General features: G+C 42.0%; 1 protein-coding gene across 5 annotated transcripts in view; it reads left to right on the top strand.

Moving 5' to 3' along the window:
- The window catches only part of LOC112830562 (WASH complex subunit 2-like), a 51,542-nt gene extending 31,835 nt beyond the window's left edge, over positions 1-19,707 (top strand). For 4 of the 5 annotated variants that reach the window (XM_073904494.1, XM_025880463.2, XM_025880462.2 and 1 more), the window contains 11 exons: positions 1,074-1,176; positions 5,227-5,382; positions 7,547-7,729; positions 10,355-10,483; positions 10,612-10,692; positions 12,057-12,179; positions 13,339-13,401; positions 13,759-13,971; positions 15,604-16,224; positions 17,028-17,205; positions 18,989-19,707. In XM_073904494.1, coding sequence (XP_073760595.1) covers positions 1,074-1,176; positions 5,227-5,382; positions 7,547-7,729; positions 10,355-10,483; positions 10,612-10,692; positions 12,057-12,179; positions 13,339-13,401; positions 13,759-13,971; positions 15,604-16,224; positions 17,028-17,205; positions 18,989-19,128 — 1,990 coding nt within the window. In that variant the 3' untranslated portion in view covers positions 19,129-19,707. The remainder of the gene's footprint in view (positions 1-1,073; positions 1,177-5,226; positions 5,383-7,546; positions 7,730-10,354; positions 10,484-10,611; positions 10,693-12,056; positions 12,180-13,338; positions 13,402-13,758; positions 13,972-15,603; positions 16,225-17,027; positions 17,206-18,988) is intronic. The other variant, XM_025880464.2, reaches the window with a different exon arrangement.
- Positions 19,708-22,106: the final 2,399 nt, after the last annotated feature.

The raw sequence follows: 22,106 nt of genomic DNA, 5'->3' as shown, positions 1-22,106 counted from the left end.
TGAGTTATTTAGGTTTCTCATTTGTATGGAAATCTTCTCAGCGTTGAGAAACATCCTATTAGGAGGATGGTTCTGTGCAGGGCTGTGCTGTCACACCAGTGGCTGGTAACTTTTAGCTGATCTGGGTGCTTCCCCACATGAATACTTGGACTAAAGCCCATAGGGTATTTTGTAGACTGCACATTGGCCGTGTTGGTGGTGTAACATGCTGCTTCTACAGACAGTAGCCAAGTGTAGGAGAGCACATGGAAGAACAATGCTGGTGGCAATGTAAAATGGTGCCACTTTGGAAAACAGGCCAGTAGTTCCTTAAAAAGTTAAACATATGGAGTTACCATATGACTTAATTTTACTCTTAGGTAGATGCTCAAGAGAAATGAAAATATGTCCACCCAAAAACTTGTATATGAATGTTCATCGTAGCATTATTCATAGTAGCCAAAGAGTGGAAACAAACCAAACGTCCTGTCAACCGAAGACAGGATAAAGAAAATGTGTTATATCCATACAATGGACTATTAACTCAGCAATAAGAAGGAATAAAATAAAATACTGGTACATGCTACCACATGGATGAACCTTAAATATTGTGTTAACTGAAAGCAGCCAGTTACAGAGGATCACATGTATCGTTCCATTTGTATATAATAATCCAGAAGAGAGAAATCTATAGAGACAGAAAGTAAATTAGTGTTTCCCTGGGCTGAGGGGCAAGGAGAATTGGGAGTGACCTTTAACAGTCCTGGGGTTTCATTCTGGGTTGATGGAAATATTGTGAAGTTACATTGTGGTGATAGTTAAACAACTCTATACTGAAAACCAGTGAATTGCATAATATATTGTAAAAGGGTAAATTTTATGGTATGTAAATTATATCTCAAGACCATTCTAAAAAAAGAAGAGCTGTGACTCTAACAAAGTTGTGAAATACTGCCTTGTGAGCAGGGCACTCACATGTCCCGGCTTGCCTGGACAGCCCTGGTTTGTGCCTGTCATTACAGCATGACTGTAATTAATTTCCCTGTCACTCTCAGAAACATGCCTTTAATTTGACCTTTTGCTTGATTGTATAGCCAAAAGAAGACCCAGAGAGTGTCACTCCTCTTTGAAGACGATGCTGATAGTGGAAGCTCTCTCTTTGGCTCTCCTCCTGCATCTATTCCTCCTACAACAACGGTATTCTTAACCTCCTAGGTCCAGGAAGTATCCTTGAGCTGCTGTTACATGAATAGTGATACTTCCCTGAATCAGCTCCTAAAACCTGACCTTGGAGGCTGAGTCCAGTGGGAAAACCCATTTGCCTAGTTCTAGAAAGAGATCTTCTAGTTCGTGGTATTTTACAGATGAAGCACAAGTGCAAAGCGTGGAGTGAGGGGTTCCTTTCAGGGGTAGGTCTCTGGAGCCTCAGGGAGAGTGTTGCTGGGGTTACCAGGCTCAGCTGTAGCCACATGGAACCGTGCCAACATTAGACCACGCCAGTAAAGCACACATTGTTCCTTTTAGGAGCACGTTTCAAGTACTAACACTTTGGTCCTGGTTTATGTTAATAGCCAGACAGTAAAAGGGAAGGAAATTCTGGCACATGCTACAACATGGATGGACCTTGAAGACTTCACATTGAGTGAAATGAGGCAGTATAGGAGTCCAATTACATGAGGTACCTGGAGGATTTAACTTCGTAGAAACTGAAAGTAGAATCATGGTTGCCGGGGGCTGGGGGGAGAGGGAATGGGGGGTCTTAATGAGTACAGAGTTTCAGTTTTGCAAGATGGAAAAATTCTGGAGATTGGTTGCATAACAATGTGAATATTCGTAACACTACTGAACTGTATACACAGTTCAGATAAATCTTATGGTTTTTAGAATAAATTTCTTTTAAAAATTAAAGGACGTGATAAGAAAAGGTCCATCGTGGCTATCTGGTGTAAATGATTCCAGTGATTACATCTAAGTGACGTCACTACCACAATCACCTAAGCTAAAAAATCTAGCCAATCTTGATGATAGTTATATCAAAAAGGAGTATTAAAGAATGATAGGAAGGTGGGATTATGATAATATTTGTCCAGGGAACCCAGGCTTCTTGGACTCCTGCTCTGGCCTGTCATTCATCCCTCCCCAACACCTTCCCTTAGTTGAGTATATGTGAGCATGTGCACAGAAAACAAAGTGAGGCCAAGCACTATTTTACTGCCATCTGGCAGTTGCTAACAGCTCCAAAGGGAAAGGTATAACTTTTTAGGCTAGACCCCATGGAGACATCCTTTATCTGACTTGGGTTAGCCTGGAAGGCCAAGAATCAAGCCAACTCCCAGCCTGCTGTCAGGCCTTCAGCTCCCAACTTCAGGCCATTCGAATTTGGCATGTGACAGAGGCAAAAAGACATGCAAGACATAGAAGAAGGGATGAGACCCTGGGACTCCTCCCATGTGGGATCAGCCACCATGGCACCTCCTCCACTCATGCTTGATGCAGAAGACCCTCCTCCTCCCATCATGGTGATGGGGGACCACGTCCCTGATACCGTCCCAGGTACGGGGAAGGAGAGAGATGGCCAGAGAGGAGCCTGGAGCTTCCTGTTTTCTAGAGGCTGATTGTTGATTCTTCCATACCTCCTAAATATTTTTTGTTTAAAGTTTATTTTAAATTATGCAGTAATATGTGGATGCCTTCTTTAAAAAGTTTTAGAATGTGCATAGAGAATACAAAGCCCTAACGCTCCTCCCAGAGTAATCATTGGTAACAGTGTGTTACCAGCCCTTTCAGGCCTGTTTCCAGGCGCCCCATGTCTGTTTTATTTAAATGAGAGCATGTTATAGATATATTTTTATGTATCTTTTTTCTTGTCCTGCAGCATGTTTTTCATTTCCATAAGCTTCAGTCGTTCTTTTTCACCACTCTCGTTCCAGGACACGTGTAACTGACTTTGCCTTAGATGGAATAATCATCACTGTTTCCTGCTAGTTTATTAGGGATGTTTCTTCCCATCCCTACTGCCTTGTCATCTTTAGCCTTGACTTGAGATAATGGATTATATCTTGCCTCTCCACGAATGCTCCTTCCTTTCATCTCTCCTTGCTGTTGTCCTTGTTCTGTTTCTAGCAGCCCGGTCTCGTCTTGTCCTTGTCACAAATGCTTTAGCTGGGCCTCCCATGCCATCTGTAATCTTGTTTGAGGTGCACTCCTCTTTTCCACCCTCACTCACCTTGTGCTCGAGGTGACTCATCCTGTCCCACAGTACTCCAGAGGACCTTGTTGTCTCCCTGACCTGGAAATAGTCATATTTTCAGACATAAGACAAATGTTAACTTGTCCTGTGACAGCTTCCCAGACCAGGCACATGTCAGTTGATGATCTAGGGACTTTTTTCCCACCACATTCCCATTAAGTGGGTTTGCACAACTTGTACCAGAAGCTTTCAGCATTGGGCGGAGTGTGCTGCCCTCCCTACTGCTACTTCTGAGGTGCTCCTAATCTCCTTGAATCACCCATCCTTGCATCTCCCTGAAGAAGACATCAGGTGGCTCCGTGGTTAAACGAGTCAGGAGATCTGAGTGGTTTTTCTTTGTAGATTATAAATAATAACTTGGACCCTGGATAAATGAGCAATAATTTAATAAATTTTAAAGGTTTTGGAAATGGAAAACTTCTTTCTACCTGTAGTAATTATGATTGTTAAATGAGACAGAAGATCAAAGATCAACATCTTAAGTAGCTGAACAAACTACACAGAATTTTACCATTTGTGAAATATAAGCACCCTTGGACAACAGTATATAAAAGATATTTTTTGTTTAGAGATCCTAGAATATTTTAAAGTTAGATGTGACTCTGTTAAAAACCTATCAGTGAAATTAATTTCATGATGAAGATGAAGTCAGCTTATCTTTAGGAACATTTACAGCCAAAAGCTTGGGTGGCATTTTTATTGGTTTAAGGAACCATATTTAAGTCTAGTTTCTCACCCTGACTGAGTTGCATCGAAGTTATATGTAGTTCTCAGTGAGATGAGCACATTCCACAAAATTTTTTTCCTTTAATCATTTCAGTATTGCCTTATCTCTTTTGAAACTGTTTTTTTGGGTTTCCAGTCTTTTATTTCAGGTTCAAATGATTATGCATTTTGAGAACCTCTGCCTAACAGTAACCAAACATCTTGCCCTATTTTTACTTCATTCTGTCATAGTTAGTAGGGTTCTTTGATTCCCCAGGTCTGTCTTCCTAACTTGATTTAGGTATTTCTTCAGAGCTTACTTCCTCATACCATCTAGTCTAGTTGGTATGACGGAGTTATAGTTTTTTCTCAAGAATTTTTGATCAATCCTTTGCCCGAAGGATGACAGTAACTGTAGACAAGGCACATAACCTCAGTTTTCTAATCTCTGAAATCCCTGCCTCCCACGTTAGGAACAGGTGGGAGATGGGACAAAGTGCTCGCAAACTTGCGTTGACCACCTTCTTGGTAGAAAGCACCATGACTGGCTGTGGAAATATATGATCCTTTCAGGTGAATGGACAGATACATAATAGCTATTAATGTAAATTAGGAAGCTAGTGAAGTAAAGGCTAGGTAGAGGGATAAATAATCTTATCAATGTAGCAACTGATAACTTACTAAAGAGGGAGAACAGGGAAACCTTTATGGGTGACCTCGAGCTGGGCTGTGTTTGAAAGATGAGGATTTGCTTCTACTGACAGGAGCAAGCATGGAAGTGTGAGAGTTATAGTAGGTATAAGGAGTAGTGAGGACTGATAGGATGCAGATGGATAAAGAGAGAAAATGAAGTGTCAGTTGACTGTCATGTGTAGTATTTGCTTAATGCAAACAGTGCAGGCAGGTGGGAGATGAAGTAGTCTGGTGGGTATTTTATTTTAGCAGGGCAGCTCTGGATGACATCATTGAGCTGAAATGTGAGGAGGGAGGCAGAGAGGAGAGACTAGTAGCTCTCTGGGTGGCAGAGGTCAGGGTCTGGGCGATGGCAGTGTCTGTGAAGTGAACAGAGACATGTGCAGGTGTTGTAGTGGCTGAAGTTGTGAAGCGCTGTGTCTGCGGGTCTGAGGGGGTGGTGTTTATTCCTTCACCCTGTTTGTGCCCCCTTCACTGTCCACTCTCTCTCCCCACGTCTCGCTAACTCGAGGACTGTGGTTTCGCCTTGTTCTAGACATTGCCATGCTTATCAGGCACACTTTTGTTTTTAAGGGTGTCATCTACTCTTCTTTTGGTAGAAAAAAGAGCCTGTCCCCGAGGTACCACCTTTGCTGTTCAGCGATGAAGAAGAGAAGGAGGCACCATTTGGAGTGAAACCTGTGGATAAGAACGTTGAGGGCGCCAAAGCACCGTCAGAACTGGGGAGCACTCGTGTGGTTGAGGAGTCAGAAAAGGTAGACTTTTTTTGTGTGTGTCCATTCTGATACGTTTGTTTCTCATGTCTTGTAAAACACAGACACCCGTACACACACAAATGCACACACCCTTACCTTTTTCTACCTCAGAAAATAAATGTTTCAAATAATTTGTTGACAACTTTGAAAACACTGAGAAGCGTGAAGAAAATCTGATGCCACCATTCAGGGAAATCTTCACCACTGTTCTCGCCGTTCAGGCTCATTTCGAGGCACAGGTGTACACAGTGCTGTGACTTTCTCCTGTTTGCACTCTGTCATCTTGTGTCCATGTCTGTTTTGTCTTTCTCTCACCAGGGTGTTCTCCCCCATCTTAGTTTTCATTTTGGCTTTCTCTCTGCGTGTCTGCTCTTTCTGACGTGTTCCCTTTGTAGTATTCCTGCTGCCCTTGGTTCTCTTCTGCTTCTACCTGTACTTGAATTAAAATGACTGTTTTAAGATCTTAATTTCCTAAAAAGAAAAAAAAAACTTAATTTCCTGTTCTTTTACATTTAGTTGACATTCGCTGTTAATTAGAGAGTAAAGTTTCTCTGTCTTCTAAAACATTTGCTGTCTTCTCCTGGGTGGTCTATCATCTGCAGGAGCCTATAGACAAGGCTGCTGGCTGCAACTGGGGGTCTGTGATGGCCTTCGGTGTCTGTATATTTTTTCTTTTTCTTTCTTTCTTTTTTTTTTTTAAAGATGTATTTATTTGAGAGAGAGAGAGAGAGAGTGAGCGGCAAAGGGAGAGGGAGAAGCAGACTCCCCGCTGAGCAAGGAGCCCGATGCGGGACTTGATCCCAGGACTCCAGGATCATGACCTGAGCCAAAGGCAGACGCTTAACTGCCTGAGCCACCCTGGAGCCCCTACCTTTTCTTTTTTTTCCCTAACTTTTCTTGTTCTCTGCATGTTCAGCTGTTCACATTTAATCTCTTTTTCAGGGCCTAGCTGAAGAATATCACGTACACTTTTCCTGTTGAAGCTCCTTAGAGCTGCAGTGATAACAAATATTTTATTTGTACCTGAGACGTTGTATGACATTCTCTACCTCTGGTTTCTGTGTGGACCTTTCCTGTGTTCCCGTAGCCCCTGAGTTACCCCAGTCAGCCGGAAGTCCAGCTGCTTGTTGCACTGCCGCCTCTGTCTTGAGTATAAGCTCCTTGAGGACCGGGGCCATGTTTCTTTGGCTTACCATGATATCTGTAGTACTTAGCATATTACCTCCCACATAGTAGGCACTTCTAAATTACCTCTTTCTTCAAAGAAGCATATTTTCCACAGTTTGATCACTTTGAAATTAAGATGTACTTCACAGTCAGTGGCATGTTTAATTGGGAGTTGTTTTTTTCTTAGTGGTTCATACAGTAATAGTGGTTCTTAAAATCAGTGGTTTCTTGGGGTGCCTAGGTGGCTCAGTTGGTTAAGTGACTGCTTTCGGCTCAGGTCATGATCCTGGAGTCTCGGGATCGAGTCCCGCATTGGGCTCCCTGCTCAGCGGGGAGTCTGCTTCTCCCTCTGACCCTTCCCCCTCTCATGTGCTTGCTCTCTCTCTCTCTCTCTCTCTCTCTCTCTCTCTCTCATTCTTTCTCTCTCAAATAAATAAAATCTTTTAAAAAAAATCAGTGGTCTCTTACTTGAAATGTGGAACTTGTTGAGCGAATAAATATTTTAGGCTCATTTTAGTGATTCTTTTAATTGCATAATGCAGTGTGAGCCTTCTACAGTTTAAGTGTCTCATTTTGTCAGTAAGTTTTCTCCTTGGGACTGAAGTATTAATTAAATACTAGGAAATACATGATTCATTCCTAGTGATTGGCATTTGTGTTTTCTCTGTGACTAAGTTATTTACAGTTCATGAGCAACCTGTGTGGATCAGGGTTATAATGGATACGTATATCTCTTGGTAGGACGAAGGGACCCATGACTTTAAACTGGTTGGAAAAATTATCTTTGGCTATGAATTACCTGCACAAGAGTCTCTGTTGGAGCAGCCAGTGGAGAGTTGGCCTCAGTATTTCATTACTTGGAAGTAGATGTGATTAGCTATAGCGCCCAGAAACATGCAAATGTCGCCGTTACTGAATTATTGAGGAGTTCGGGGGGTCCCACAGTGGGACTTGTATTTCTACATAGTACTTATTTTTTTGTCATTTCCATTTTCAGGGAGGACCTTTGACTGTATCTACTCAGGAAGCAGTCAAGCATTCTGATTTATTTTCTTCATCAGCCCCTGTGGACAGAGGAACCAAAAGTAGAACCAAAACTGTTCTTAGTTTGTTTGATGAGGAAGAGGATAAAACGGAAGATCAAAACAGCATCCAAGCTCCAAAGAAAGAAGTAGAAAAGGTGAGCAAAAAGCAATCAAGTTATTAGTTTCAGGTTTTTGAAAGGATAAAAGAATCTCATTTTATGGTGTCTGTTCTGTCGTGTGAGTTACTGAAGAATCGAGGGTTCTCGTTTCCCTACATCTCCACCAACACTTGTTGACTTTTCCTATAATAGCTCGGTGTTGGCGAGGATGTGGGGAAACTGGAACCCGCCTGTGCTGCTGTTGGCAATGTACATTAGTGCAGCTGCTTCAGAAGACAATTGGGTAGTTCCTGAAATTGGTAAACATGAGTCACCACCCAGACCTAGCAATTCCACCCTTAGGTATATATCCGAGAGTTAATGAAGACACACATTCACACAAAACGAGAACGTAATGTTCGCAACAGCATTTTTTATTATAGTCAAAAGATGGAAAGAACTAAAGAATCCATCAACTGATGAATGGATAAACAGTATCTATTCAAAATGGAATATTATTTGACAGTAAAAAGAATGAATTACTGATACATGCTACAACATGGATGAACCTTGAAAACATTCTGAAAGAAAGAAGCCAGTGACAAAAGACTACGTATTTTATGATTCCATTTATTTGAAATGTCCTGAATTGGCAGATCCGTAGAGCTAGAAAAAGTGTATCAGTGGTTGCCTAGGTCTGGGGGAGTGAGGTAGATGAGAATGGAGAGGGACTGGGGTTTCTTTTGGGGTGATGGGAGTGTTCTAACTTACACAGTGATGGTGTTTGCATAACTCTGTGAATTTGCTAAAAAATCACTGAATTATACACTAAGTGAATTTTATGGTATGTGAATTTTATCTCAATAGGGATGTTAAAAAAAAAAACCCATAAGGTGGCATATTGCCAGTGCCTTTTTGTAAACCAAACTGAGGAAATGGTCCATGTTGATTTCTATGAAAAGTGCTTTATTATTTTTTTATTACACCAGTAGTATAACCCTGTTTATAAATGAGAGCTACACGTAGTAAATATGAATTATTTGCTATATATTTTTTTTTTTAGTCTTTTACTGTGTGATTCTGTACTGATTTTCATGTTTGTGAAACTTTCAAACTTAGTTATTGTGTTACACTGGGTTTTTATGTGTAATCGGTAATAATAATTAGTTAATTTTTTTTTTAAGATTTTATTTATTTATTTGACAGAGAGAGACATAATGAGAGAAGGAACACAAGCAGGGGGAGTGAGAGAGGGAGAAGCGGGCTTCCTGCCGAGCAAGGAGCCCGATGTGGGGCTCGATCCCAGGACCCCGGGATCATGAACTGAGCCGAAGGCAGACGCTTAATGACTGAGCGACCCAGGCGCCCCAATAATTAGTTAATTTTTAATGTGACACATCTACTCAGTTGTGAATTTTTTTTTTTAATCTGTGGTTGTGATACTAAATGTTATGGGTGAGAGAGTCTACATTGTGTGAATGAAGGTCTCAGTCCTTGGATTCCTTAGGAGATTTACATGAGGATCCTCAGTGGACTTAAAAAACAGCCAAAAGGAAAGCAGCAAACACAAGCAGTTTATTAAAGTGAAAGTATACTCTCAAGGTGGGAGAGTGGGCAGGTTCTACAAGGTGGAACCTGCCCCTCGGTTATTTTGGGATTGGATATTATTGGGTCTCTCTAGGCTGAGAGGTGGGGTGGTTTCTAACGGAGCTGCTTCCAGTCATTTGGGAAGCTCCTCCCACAGCTGGGAAGGGGAAGTTTTTGACCTGGCAAGGTTTGTTACCGGAAAGGTCTTGGCAGCCTTTCTCCTTGGGTTTGGGTTGGGGAGGGGCAGGGACAACGGACACCTTCAATGCAGATGCATTATAATGAGTCTAGGGGTTACCCTGGGGCAGAGATGGAAGAGGAGAGGAGAGCATGTGTTCCACACCTGTGGCTCTTTGGTCTGTCAGCCCCAAAGTCTTGAAGTCACAAGGTCAAGATGCAGGATGTTGTACTTATTTATATCATCCTTGCCTCCAGCTCTTGTCTCTGTCATTCCCCTTCAGGGACTTGGGGCTCTGCCTCCGGGCCTTCCTTCCACTGCTCTGTTATGGTAGCTTCTATCTAACGTTAAAAAAAAATAGGGGAGTTTAGAATGTCAAGTTGGGGGTATTAGAGTGTCAAAACAAGTAATGTGAATAGTAACTTTCAAACATCAGATACTCTACCAAATAAAAAGAACTTGTTTGGAATCTGAAGATAGTGGGATGGAAAGTGGATGGGCATAGGGGAAGGTTGGAATCGGATGCTGACAGATTAGGGATACATACTTGACCACTTGTAGTTCTGGTATTAAGTCAGCTGCGTTCTCTTCTTCTCTTTGTGAATGAGATGGAAGTACTTATTTGATTTTATGTGTTTTCATCCTTAAGATGTTTCTTATTTGGGAATTAAAAGTTCAGACATTTATTACAGGCTGTAAGATTGTATGTGATCTGTATTTACCAATATATTTTCCACTGTTGTTGGTAGTTCCATAGTATTCTGTTCTGTGAATGTGTCCTTCCCTTTTTGATTGGCACTTGGGCTGTGTCTAGTCCTTAGCCATTTGTAAACAGCTGCAGGGGATATCTTTGTAGTTCCATATTTGTAGCTGTGATTTCCTTGGGTAAACCCTTAGAATTTCCCTCTTTTTTCCAGAGCCCTGATCCTGATGCCCGCCCAAAGAGCACAGGTGTCTTTCAGGATGAAGAGCTCCTCTTTAGTCACAAGCTCCAGAAGGACAATGACCCGGATGTTGACCTTTTCTCTGGCACCAAGAAAACCAGGGTCAGTTTCAAAAGGTTCTTCACATGATGATTTTGTTATTGTATTAGATATTATGTCAGCAGCTCACCTAGTTCTCTTTGTAAATGGCATTTGTTTTGAATACTGAATTTGAGTTTTGTCTATTCCAGTTATTAGAGCCAAGTGTTGGGAGCCTGTTTGGGGATGATGAAGATGATGATCTTTTCAGCCCTGCCAAGTCACAGCCTTTGGTACAAGCCTTTTGTTCTCAGTACTGGGGTGTGGGGGAAGGCTTCTGGGAAGGAAATTAACATATAAGAGTAAGAAAAATACAGGGATGCCTGGGTGGCTTAGGTAAGTGTCTGCCTTCGGCTCAGGTCATGATCTCAATGTCCTGGGATCGAGCCCTATGTCAGGCTCCCTGCTCAGTGGGGAGTCTGCTATTCCTCTCCCTCTGCCCCTTCCCCCTTGTGCTCTCTCCTCCTCCAAATAAAAATCATTAAAAAAAGAGTAAGGAAAATACACAGAGAATTGTGGTGCTTACTAGTAAAGGAATGGCAAATAGCGTGCTGATGACAGTGTTTGTGGTGTCTCCATCTTATGTTTCCTAACATTAAAGCATTAACCAACCCAGGCTCTTACTGTATTACAGGTTTGATTTATTCTTACAGATTTTATTTATTTGACAGAGAGAGAGCACAAGCAGGGGGAGTGGCAGAGGGAGAAGCAGGCTGCTCGTTGAGCAGGGAGCCTGACTCGGGGCTTGATTCCGGGACCCTGGGATCATGACCTGAGCTGAAGGCAGATGCTCAACTGACTGAGCCACTTAGGTGCCCCGTTTGATTTTTTTTTTTTAAGATTTTTATTTTTTGAGAGAGCATACAAGAGTACAGGGAGGGAGGGAGGGGCAGAGGCAGAGGGAGAGAGAGAATCTTAAGTAGGCTTAATGCTCAGCAAGGAGCCTGACATGGGGCTTGAACTCACAGTCCTGAGATCTTGACCTGAGCCAAAATCAAGAGTCCGGACACTTAACCAACTAAGCCACCCAGGTGCCCCCAGAATTGTGTGATTTTTAGGTTGTTTATTGAAAGACCATTGCATGCAACATGCTGACCAAATATTTTTGCTTTTCACGTGCAAAGCTTTAAATCTGAGTGTTAACCTGTTTGTGTCATTTTTCTCCACCCCAGTAGATTTTGTTAGATACTCTCTATTTTTTTTTCTTTTCTAAATAAAAAAAAAAATTATTTATTTGAGAGAGAGCATGAGTGGGGGGAGGAGGGGCAAAAGGAGAAGCAGACTCTCCATTGAGTAGGGAGTCCCACACAGGGCTCGATCCTAGGATCCTGAAATCATAACCTGAGCCAAAGGCAGACGCTTAACTGAATGAGCCACGCAGGCATCCCTAGGTACTCTCTACTTCCTGTTTAGCATAGTGAAGACTCCCGAGAAGGTCACAGTCTTTAGAATGCCATCTGAAATGCTGCCTTTGTCTTCAACCCTCATTTGAGAAATGACTCAAAACTCAGAAGCCAGGTTATTTTTATGAGTTATGAGTTTTCTTTAAAATTTTTAAGATACCTGACAGGTGTTTGGTATTCTTTTTCTTTTGAAGATATCAGAAAAGAAGAGAGTAATGAAAAAAGACCACTCTGTATCCTCTTTCAAGAACCAGAAACATCCTGAATCCACTCAGGGTATCAAAGGAAAAAGCACATTGAAACCGGAAACACCTCAGGTTAGAACCGCTTAAGGACTTTAAGCTCTTGTTTACATCCCTGGACAGAGGGACTCCATCACGCAGACCCAAGGGTATTCAGAGTTCTCTTGATTAGGGAGGAAACAGCAAGTAGGACTACCTCTCTTTCTTAACTGTGTGTGTTTTTATATTTAAAAAAAATTTTAAATTTCACAATTTAAACATTTTTTAAAGTAAAGCTCTATACCCAGTATGGGACTTGAACTCACAACCTGGAGATCAAGAATTGCATGCTCTACTACTGACTGAGCCAGCCAGGTGCCCCTCTTGTGGGTTTTTTTTTTTTAAATATGCCTCCCTGCTGCCTCATCTCTTCTCAATCTATAGCCCAGTCCCATGAAGCTATACTTAGGATTACTGTTTTTGGACAACTTTCAAATTCAGTTCCAAGATAGAGTTAATATAGGGTGAAGAATATTTTCCCCATTAGAACCCCCATTTGTCCCTTTGGGTTATGTTGGAGTAAGAATTACATTAGAATTAAATATAAATTATAACAAATTCCTTGGTTCCCACAGTTTCTTGGTTTCCTCTCCTGAGGTCACTGCTGATAGGTCTCTGTCCTCAGCAGTCTTCTCTCTGGAACTCATTCGGGGAGCAGGCCGGAACTGGAGAGTGAGATCCAGTTTTGGCTTACAGCAGTCTCTGGATGTCTCCCTGAGCCTTCAGTGTCCTGAGCTGTGAAAACCAGGCACTAGGGAGTTGTGACTCCAATGACTCACCCCAAGTTTCAGCTTCCCTTGCTTCTAGAACCTCAGTGCATTAGGTTGTGTGTGAATTTCGGTGTGCTCTGTGGTATTTGCTGGGTGGGGTAACCAGCATGGTAATTTTGCCAACTGGTCAGGTTTTGGTGCTCTGATACACTGTGATTCTTAGGAATCTCACCCATGATCTTTGTCTGCCTTTACTCCATCTGTAGTCTGACAGCATTCCACCTACACAACGGATGAGGAGGCATAAGTGAAATAATGTTAGTGAAAGGTTTCAAGGCCCCAGGAGAGTTTTGAATACTTTTCCCATTATAGAATTACAGAAAATGACAGCTTTGCTCCCTCAAATTTAATGGGCATAAGTGTAATCCAAGAGACACTTTTCTATTTCCCCAATGTATTTTTTAACTGAATGTAATTTCACACAGGACTCACCAGGTCCCGCTCCATTTAAAACCAAAGAGCCATCCCCTCGGATCTGGAAAATACAAGTAATTATAACATGTCTGGAATCTTCACTGCCTGCCTTGTGGCATCTATAAACTTTTTGGATATTTACTTTTGTCAGCTACTGCCAGGCATTTTCTTATCTCTTCCCCACCCTCTAGTTGTTGCTTCTTGTGTGCTGTGTCTGTAACATCTTTTCTTTGGTCCCAGTGGTGGGCACAGGTATATAATCTTACTCTGTTTTAATTCTAAGACTAGATCAGGAGACCTCCCTGCATTTTTCTTTCTCTTGTCATATTATACATTATGTATACTGTGTCTCTTGTCATGTGTCACAGTAGTAATAATAGATGGCTGTGTTTAAGAAAACATACAGAGTAAGTTTCATTTTTCTTTTTTAGGCCAATCTAGCGATTAATCCAGCAGCCTTGCTGCCTGCAGCGGCTCCCCAGATCTCTGGAATAAAGCCTGTTTTGCCAGAATTGGCTTTTCCTTCATCTGAACCTGAGAGGATCCACAGTCTGGAAAGTATGCCCACTCTTCTCAGTAGTGGGGAGGCCGGCGTGAGTTTCGATCTTCCAGCTCAGGCAGACACGTTACACAGTGCAAACAAGGTGATGAAACCACCTTTGCTTGCTTGCTTGCTTTTTTTTTTTTTTAGCCAGAATAACTTGTATATTTCTTCCTAGTCCATCAGTTACACATCATAGGCTGCCTCCCATTCCCCATGAGAAGGAGGCACCTCTTCCTTCAGCTTCTCCATCCCCCTTACGCCTTCCTAATTCTGTCTTCCACTGCTTCTGTTTGTTACATTTACATTCTGCTCAGTAGCCACGTGAAGTCCCACTTCCTCCAGGCTGTCCTGCATTTAAAAGGTCTTTTAAATACAGAGCAGATCGCGTCCCTCCTCTGCTGGCTTCCCTGCTGCCCGAAGGAGGACATTCAAGCTCCTTGGTTTGGTGTTAAAGCCTTTTTACAAACCATGCTAACCAAAGCTTCCAACTTGCTCACCAACCACACTGTCAGCCTAAACTCCAGGCATACCAGGCACTGGTCCATGAGCACACACACCTCAGCCCCGTACTGCCAACAGCTTGGGCTGCTTCCTCTCTTAGGAATGCTCTTGGTCATTGACAGTCGGCCCAGACTTCACTGCTTCTGTGATGTTTCCCCGCCTGCCCTCTTGTCCTGGGCTCCCTCTAAGATCCTGTGGCAGTTATTTCCCTGCTGGTACGGTTCTGGCCCACTGGCCCACATGACTGTAGGGGTGTGCTGGGTGGACTGAACTCCTTGAGCTTGTGCTTTCATTTTAGTTGGTTCTCTTTTCTATCCAGTCTTCCTTCTCTAGAAAATCTTGGCTGATCTCTGAGTAAGCAACAGTACCTCGGATAACCCTAGCAAATACATTCATTTTAAGTATTTCCAAACTTGTGAAAAATAAAATATCCTTCCTTTTGTTCTATTTTTTGTGAGCCTTTGGTAAGGTGAAAGGTAAGTTTACATTGGCTACTTCTTAAAATTATTTGTGAAATTTTCTTGAAATAGGCACACACAGCCAAGTACTTTGGCCAAAGTAGCTTGTACCTTCTTAAAAGTATTTCACTCTATATTTTGGAAAATATCACAGATACTACGTTATTGCTCATAAGTAACTCCTATTTTGTGGTTATCTTAAAAGTTCTGATTTCTAAACCACATTTTTTATGTGAAATATTTAGCATTTGAAATTAGTGTTTGTTGACTTGAAGAAAAGAACGTTTTAGATTACCTTTGTTTATTGTCTTTTATCTTCCTGGTCTTGGAGCCTGGTTTTAGGCTAGCCCCTGGTAAAGGTTAGCACTAGAATTCCCCCTGATTCTTTCTTGTTTTGAAAGATACCCACATGTAAACCGAGGGCAGAGTAAGGGGCCAGGGAGGGTGTGGAGCACAAGAGTACCAACATGCCTACTTTGCAGGGTTCCGGCAGCAGATGAAGCCTTTTGTATGAAATTGGACAGATATTGCCCTCCAAAGACTCAAAAATGGGGAATATTAAAAGATTCAGAGTAATGCAGTCTTGGAGAAGCTATTAAATGTCTTTGGAAATCTTTAGGAAATCATCTCTTCTGTGTCTTAGATAATATCTTGATTGAGGTAGACCAGACAACTTTATAATATTTTGAGTCACTGATTATTTGCTATGTTAGTTTTGAACACTTTTTTTTTTTTTTTTAATCTTTAGCTCAACATGTTTTTTGTCATTGCAGAGCCGGGTCAAAGTGAGAGGGAAGCGGAGACCGCAGACCCGTGCGGCTCGGAGGTTGGCTGCCCAGGAGTCCAGTGAGGCTGATGATGTGAGTGTCTCTAGAAGATCCATTGCACACTTGGCAGATGGAGACATTTCACCAGGTGATGATCCTCAGCCACAGCCCAGGGCAGCTGGTGGACGAGACAGCTCTGAGGAGGTGGTGGTAGCTACCATTCCAACTTGGGCAGGCGGTCCTGTGTCTGACGTGGACAGAAGCTCCTTTGTGAAATCTCTGGGTCAGCCTCTTGAGGATGACCTTTTTGATTCTGGAGATATCTTCTCCAAGGGCACTGGATCTCAGTCCACGGGGAGAAGAAAAGCCAAGCCAAAGGCAGCAGAGAGCCTGGCCAACCCGCCAGGGGGAAGTAAAGAAAAGAGCCCCATGTTTCCTGTACTAGGGGAGGCAGGCAGTGATGATGATCTGTTCCAATCTGTTAAACGAAAACCAGCAAAGAAAACGAATCCTTTTCCCCTCTTGGAAGATGAGGATGATCTCTTTACAGATCAGAAAGGCAAGAAGAATGAGTCAAAATCCAACAGTCAGCAGGATGTCATCTCAAAAGCACAAGATATTTTTGAGGTAATAGGACATAACAGTACCTTTTTGGACTTGGTTCTATGTTAAGAGAAATACTGGATTGGCTCATTTGAGTCGTACATTACAATAATCTTGTTTCATTGCTGCTTGCTATCTACTTGCTTACTACTTACAGTTGGGTTCTTTAATTAGTAATTCCGAAAGTTACTCAGAAGTTGTTTTTTGTTTTGCTTCATGTGGGGGTGGTTCTTGGCTGGCCATAATGATCTAAATCTTGATTTTTATAGTTTTTATCAGCATGTTGCTGTAGTCCGCTTCCTTGGCATGTTGCTCTTGTGACCTATATAAAGCAGCTTCAGAGTACTGCTTAAGTGTTTAGCCTCTGGTTCCTGAGGAAACAGGGCCTGGCTGGAGTTGACAACTTAGTGCCAGCAGGAAGGCCTTCAGTGCCGCTCTCTGGGCACATGTTTATTGAGCCTCTGGGTACTGGAGGCACAAAGTGAGCTGGGACCAGTATGTTAGGGACATTGGATACAGACAGGGCAACAGATAAACTGTTTTCAGATAATGTTGAGTACCATAAAGAAAACATCTCAGGGCAGTGGAACAGAGGGATGGCTAGTTGTAGGAGCCACTCCTTCAGGTAGGACTGTTAGAGAAAGCTTCTCTACAGAGCTGGCGCTTCAGCTGGTACTAGAAGAAAGACAAGGACTGGGCCAGGCAGAGATCTGGATGGAGTAGGGATTCCAGATAGAGCAGGTCTCGTGGCTGTCCCAGAATGTGGTGGCAGTTTGCAGTTCTTCAACTTGATTTCAAATTGTTTTACTTGTTTTTTGGCTCAACAGGATGATATATTTGCTACAGAAGCAGTCAAACCCTCACAAAAAACGAGAGACAAGGAAAGAACATTTGAATCCAACTTGTTTGATGATAACATTGATATCTTTGCTGACCTAACTGTAAAACCAAAAGAAAAGTCCAAAAAGAAAGTGGAAGCTAAATCTATATTTGATGATGATATGGGTAAGTTTGATTTTCTACATTTGACACAGAGAGTGACTATTATTTATTTCTCTGGCTACCTTTGTGTGGGCCCTTTCTTAGAAAATGTTCCCCAGTGGGTTTCCTTTGGCTTGCTGTATAATCCTGAGTTAGGCTGAGGATGGATAAGTAAATGGACTAGTTATTTTGGTGAGACAACTTTTTGTTCTGATGGTCATCAAGGAATTTGAAAGATCCCAGAATTTGACCTTTATTTATAATTTAACTTTTATTTTAGTATGCCCCCTGCTAATCATCTGTGATAACCCTGCAAATTCTGATGTTATGAAGGGAGGGTCAGAAATGCCCACAGGCTGAAGTAGGCCATGGTGGCTGCCTCGGGTGTGGTGCAGTTGTTTGAGTCAGTTCTAACTGAAGAGGGTCAGGAGTTCAGAGAACGGAGGGGGGAGTGCAGGAGGAGAGCAGGATTATATATGAAAGCAGCTTATTACTCAGACTTAATATCTCACCAGAGATCTTCTGTGTTTATAAACATGCTTATTTTCCCCCATGGTATAACATCTACTTTATTAATGGGCAAGCTGAATGCCTAATCCTAGATGTGACCCTCCTGCTATGTCCTGTGTTGGTGGATAGGACTTGAGCTGAGGCCAAATACACACTTTCTCCTCTGTCCTCTTCCTCTCCCAGGTCTAGACCTTGGGGTTAACTGGGAGAAAGCAGCTGCTGCAGTGCCACATGGGGCCTATTCCTGGAGTAAGCCATGTGCTTTGTCTCTACCTGCTTCCCACCACAGGGGATGCAGAAGAGCCTTCGTTTTGTTTTGTTTTTTTTTTTAATTACAACAAAAGTTGTAATAGATACCTGTTGTAATAGATGAATACTATTTGGAAAATGTAAAATGTGAAAAACAATCCCTAAAGGTAACCATTATCAAGAGTTTGATGTGTTTCCTTTCAGACCTGGTGATGTTTAATAGAACTTTGTATACGTAGAAATATATACTTATTTTTTCCAAAATATGAATGTATTTTATCTGTTCTGCTATTCCTTTTGTCACTTAATGTCTTCCCATGTCAGTCCTTAGAGATCTATCTACTTTTTTGTTTTTAGTGGTTGTATAGTATTCCTTTGTATTCAGCCATTAGCATATTGAAGGTGCTCTAGATTGTTGCCACATTTCCTTTTTTAAAAACAATGCCATGGTCTTTAACATTTGTGTATAGGTATCTTTATGTACACATGCTAAAATGTAGGATAGAATCCTAGCAGTAACATTACAGGTGAGTAAGATGAGTCATGAAACACTAGAGGCAGTGAAATAACTAAACATGAATGTAGTCATAAAGACTTATATTTTTGGCGTTGACGTGCCTCAGATAGGTGCGTTTATTCTGAAAGAGGGGGACTCCTATGTTGGATTTCCCTTTGCTTATTTGTATTGCCCTTTCCTTTTAAAATCCAGTGGGAAGAGAATGTAGAAGTAGGTATAATGTCTCAGATAGTAAAGTCAGGGCTAGGATTGGAGTTCAGTTATCTTTCCCTTTTTCGTCTCCTCCACGTGTACACAACGTACCTGTGTGGCTGAGAAACTTGTCAGAGACAACCCGTGACTTGTATGAGCTCATAAAACTTAATTAGTAGCAAAGCCAGGACCAGAATCTAAGAGGCTTGACTCTTAGTGTTTTTGGTATCCCCTACTGTTACCAGACTTGAATGTTTGGTGATTTATGTAGATGTGTCTTACAAGCAGCTATTTTCTTGCCTAATCAGCAAATCCTTTTCTTTTTTTTTCTTTTTAAAGATGATATCTTCTCCTGTGGTATCCAGGCTAAGACAACCAAACCAAAAAGTCGGTCTTCACAGGCAGCACCTGAACCAAGATCTGAACAGAAGGTGTCCAACATATTTGATGATCCCTTGAATGCCTTTGGAGGCCAGTAGAGCATACAGGGTATCATATCTCACCCTTCAGCTACATCCTTGAGTTAATGATGCTCTCTTATGTACTCATTGTCTTAACTGAATTAGGAAAAGCAAATACTGGAACAGCTAGCTCACCTCTTTCCCACCCAACATACTTAGTATTTTTCTGCCCTGGTTTTAATCATGCTTAATACTGCAAAACAAAAATAAATATTTCACAGTGTTGTTTTTTTTTTTTTTTAAACTATATTTTTATTTAATTAGCCTTGATGGGGCCACAGTATGATTTGGGGCATGTTGGAGAAGAAACCTGTATGTGCCTTTCATGGATGGGCAGGGAATTCCAGAGGAAGCAATGCCAGACAGATGACCAGGAGTATTCCTTTCATGGATAGAAGCCCTAGTTTAGACCCTAGGCAGGTGATAGAGGAAGAGGATGTGAGATTATATACTTCAGGACTCTTTGCAGTGGGAGGTTTCCTCTGATTCCACTGAATTCTGAAAATGCCTCTATAGGTTCATTAAGGCAAGGTTTGGCAAACTGTGGCCCTCCGTCGTCTGTTTTTGTAAATAAAGTTTTATTGGAATACCCATTCATTTACATTGTCTATGGCTGTTTTCACACTCCCTACAATGCCAGAGTTCAGTAGTTGTGACAGACTGGACAGCCCACAAAGCCACCTATCTGACCCTTGACAGAAACAGTTTTCTGATCCTTGCGCTAAGGTGTCCATTTCCATTTCTTTGGAGCTTTGCATTATTTTGTGAATGAGGCAGAATGAACCCAGATAATGAAGGAAAAGTACTGAGGATGGAAATGTCCTTCTGTAGAACGGCACTGTTCCATAGAACTCTGCACTGATGGGAATATTCTATAACTGTGTTGTCCAGCATGGTAGCCACATGGATAGCTGACCCCTCCTCCAGTCTGTGTTTTCTTATGCTGTGCCATGTTGGTGCTAAGTATTCAAACTGTAACCATGGCACAGTCTTATAGGCAGGCCCAGTTGGTTTCATAAGTCCTGAAACCACTAACTTATTCCTTTGGCACTTTTTTTAAGATTGAACTTGGAATTGCTGATACTGAGTCGGAGATTTTGTACAGCCCTCACAGATCAGCTGTTTGTGCTGCTTCGCTCTGAGAGTGACTTGAAGGCAAAAGAGGGTTCTTATTTATTTTTTTTAAATTTTATTGTTATGTTAATCACCATACATTACATCATTAGTTTTTCATGTAGTGTTCCATGATTCATTGTGCATAACACCCAGTGCTCCACGCAGAATGTGCCCAAAAGAGGGTTCTTATTATACCTTCTGTTCCTTAGGTTACTTGTGCATATAGTTACCTGCACCTGTGTCTGACTTAGTAAGCATCTGTTAAACATAGTTTTCCTTTGGGAATGATAACTCTGAGCCATCATTAGGATTGATTCTGAGAAATTCATGAGAAATTAAGAGTTAGAAAATATGTAAATCGCTATTTTGAGAGGTTTGAAAGGGGGAGGGAATTTATACTTATTGGTCCTATGGTCGGCACTTTCCATGTTCTTTTATCCAGTCTCCATTAAGACTACCAGATAGGTAATGTCCTGATTTTACAGATGAGGCTAAAATCTGGAAGCAGAGTACAATAGTGGAACAAGTTTGGTGTTTTGTAGTGAGACCTAGATTTAAATCTGGTTCTAGAGATATTTGAGCGTAGGCAAATTATTTTACCTTTCTTAGCTTCTGTCTCCTTTGTCAACTTTATCAAGTTTTCAGTACCAACTTTGTAGGGTTGTGATGGGAGAGAATATGCAACAACCCTTGCAGACTACATAGCACTTGAAAAATGGTAGATGATGATGATGAGAAAGAATGATTTGGCCAATATAATGGAGCTTCTGTGTTGGAACCCAAGGCTACAAACTCATCTGCCTGATTCCACAAAACCTGTGATCTTAGTTCTTCCTTGACTGAAGTGAGGAGGCAGGTTGAAAAACTAAATTTTTGATTCATTATGATTCACTCCATCACAGGTACTATTTTAGAATTTGTATACAAAGATAATAACATCTCTGTCCTTAACGGGCTCCAATCTATTCAGTATTGGAGTTTAAGAAGGAACCAGGGTTGAGAGCCTGAAGATGTGTCTCATCATAAACCCCGGTGTATGCTCAATGTTGGATTGTGGAGATTAATTGGTGGGTGGGGTCTCAGAGGAGATACGAGAAAGGATAGGAGAGATTAGATATTGGGGTTCACTTTAGATGTAGTCCTCTGACTTAAGATGAGGATGATGAAAGCTGGATTGGGAGGAGGATTACTGTTCATTGTCATTTTGGTAATCCACCTAGTGAAATAGGCATTTTTGGTTGGAAAATCTGTAAGGGTTGTATTTAGAACACATGTGGGGAATGGGAGGGAAAAAGGAGTGGGGCCCATTTCAGGTTGGAGGGTTTATGTTGTCATCGTGTACACTTGAGTTCAGCACCTTGGGAATTAGAGGAGAAAAAAGAAGTGTGGCTGGGTTTACCCAACTGAGATTTAACAACCCAAGGTGCCCAGCCTAATACCTGGCCTACATCTCTCAGTTGGTAAATTGGATGAGGGATAAATAGAGGAGACCAAGAGAGGTACTTTGTGTTTGCCCTTGTTTTCAACCTAGTACGCAATGGACCCATATTTCAGATGAGACCAGTGAGGCCTTAACGTTAGGACACAGTGAAGCACGGGAATGGGGGATCTTTTAAAGGCAGGACGGCCCTGAAAGCACTAGGAATGCACGGGGTCTGGAAGGGACCCACTGGAGGGGGGCTGCCCGGTACCTTCCTCACCCCAGGACTTGGGGCACCTCTAAGAGCAACCTTAGGTGGCCTCTGGTAAGGTGCAGTCCACACCCTAGTCCGGCCAGAGATCAATTCCGCCCCTCCCAGCAGGCCGTGCGGCAGGTGTCCGGCCCGCCCAATTCAGTCCTAGGCAGGTGCCCACTCTTAGTAATAAAGGGCCAACATCCG

Source organism: Callorhinus ursinus, unplaced genomic scaffold, assembly GCF_003265705.2.
Source record: "Callorhinus ursinus isolate GAN/ISIS: 27379988/994484 unplaced genomic scaffold, GSC_fseal_2.0 scaffold20, whole genome shotgun sequence".
Classification (NCBI taxonomy): domain Eukaryota; kingdom Metazoa; phylum Chordata; class Mammalia; order Carnivora; family Otariidae; genus Callorhinus; species Callorhinus ursinus.
This window is presented reverse-complemented; position numbering and strand designations above follow the sequence as displayed.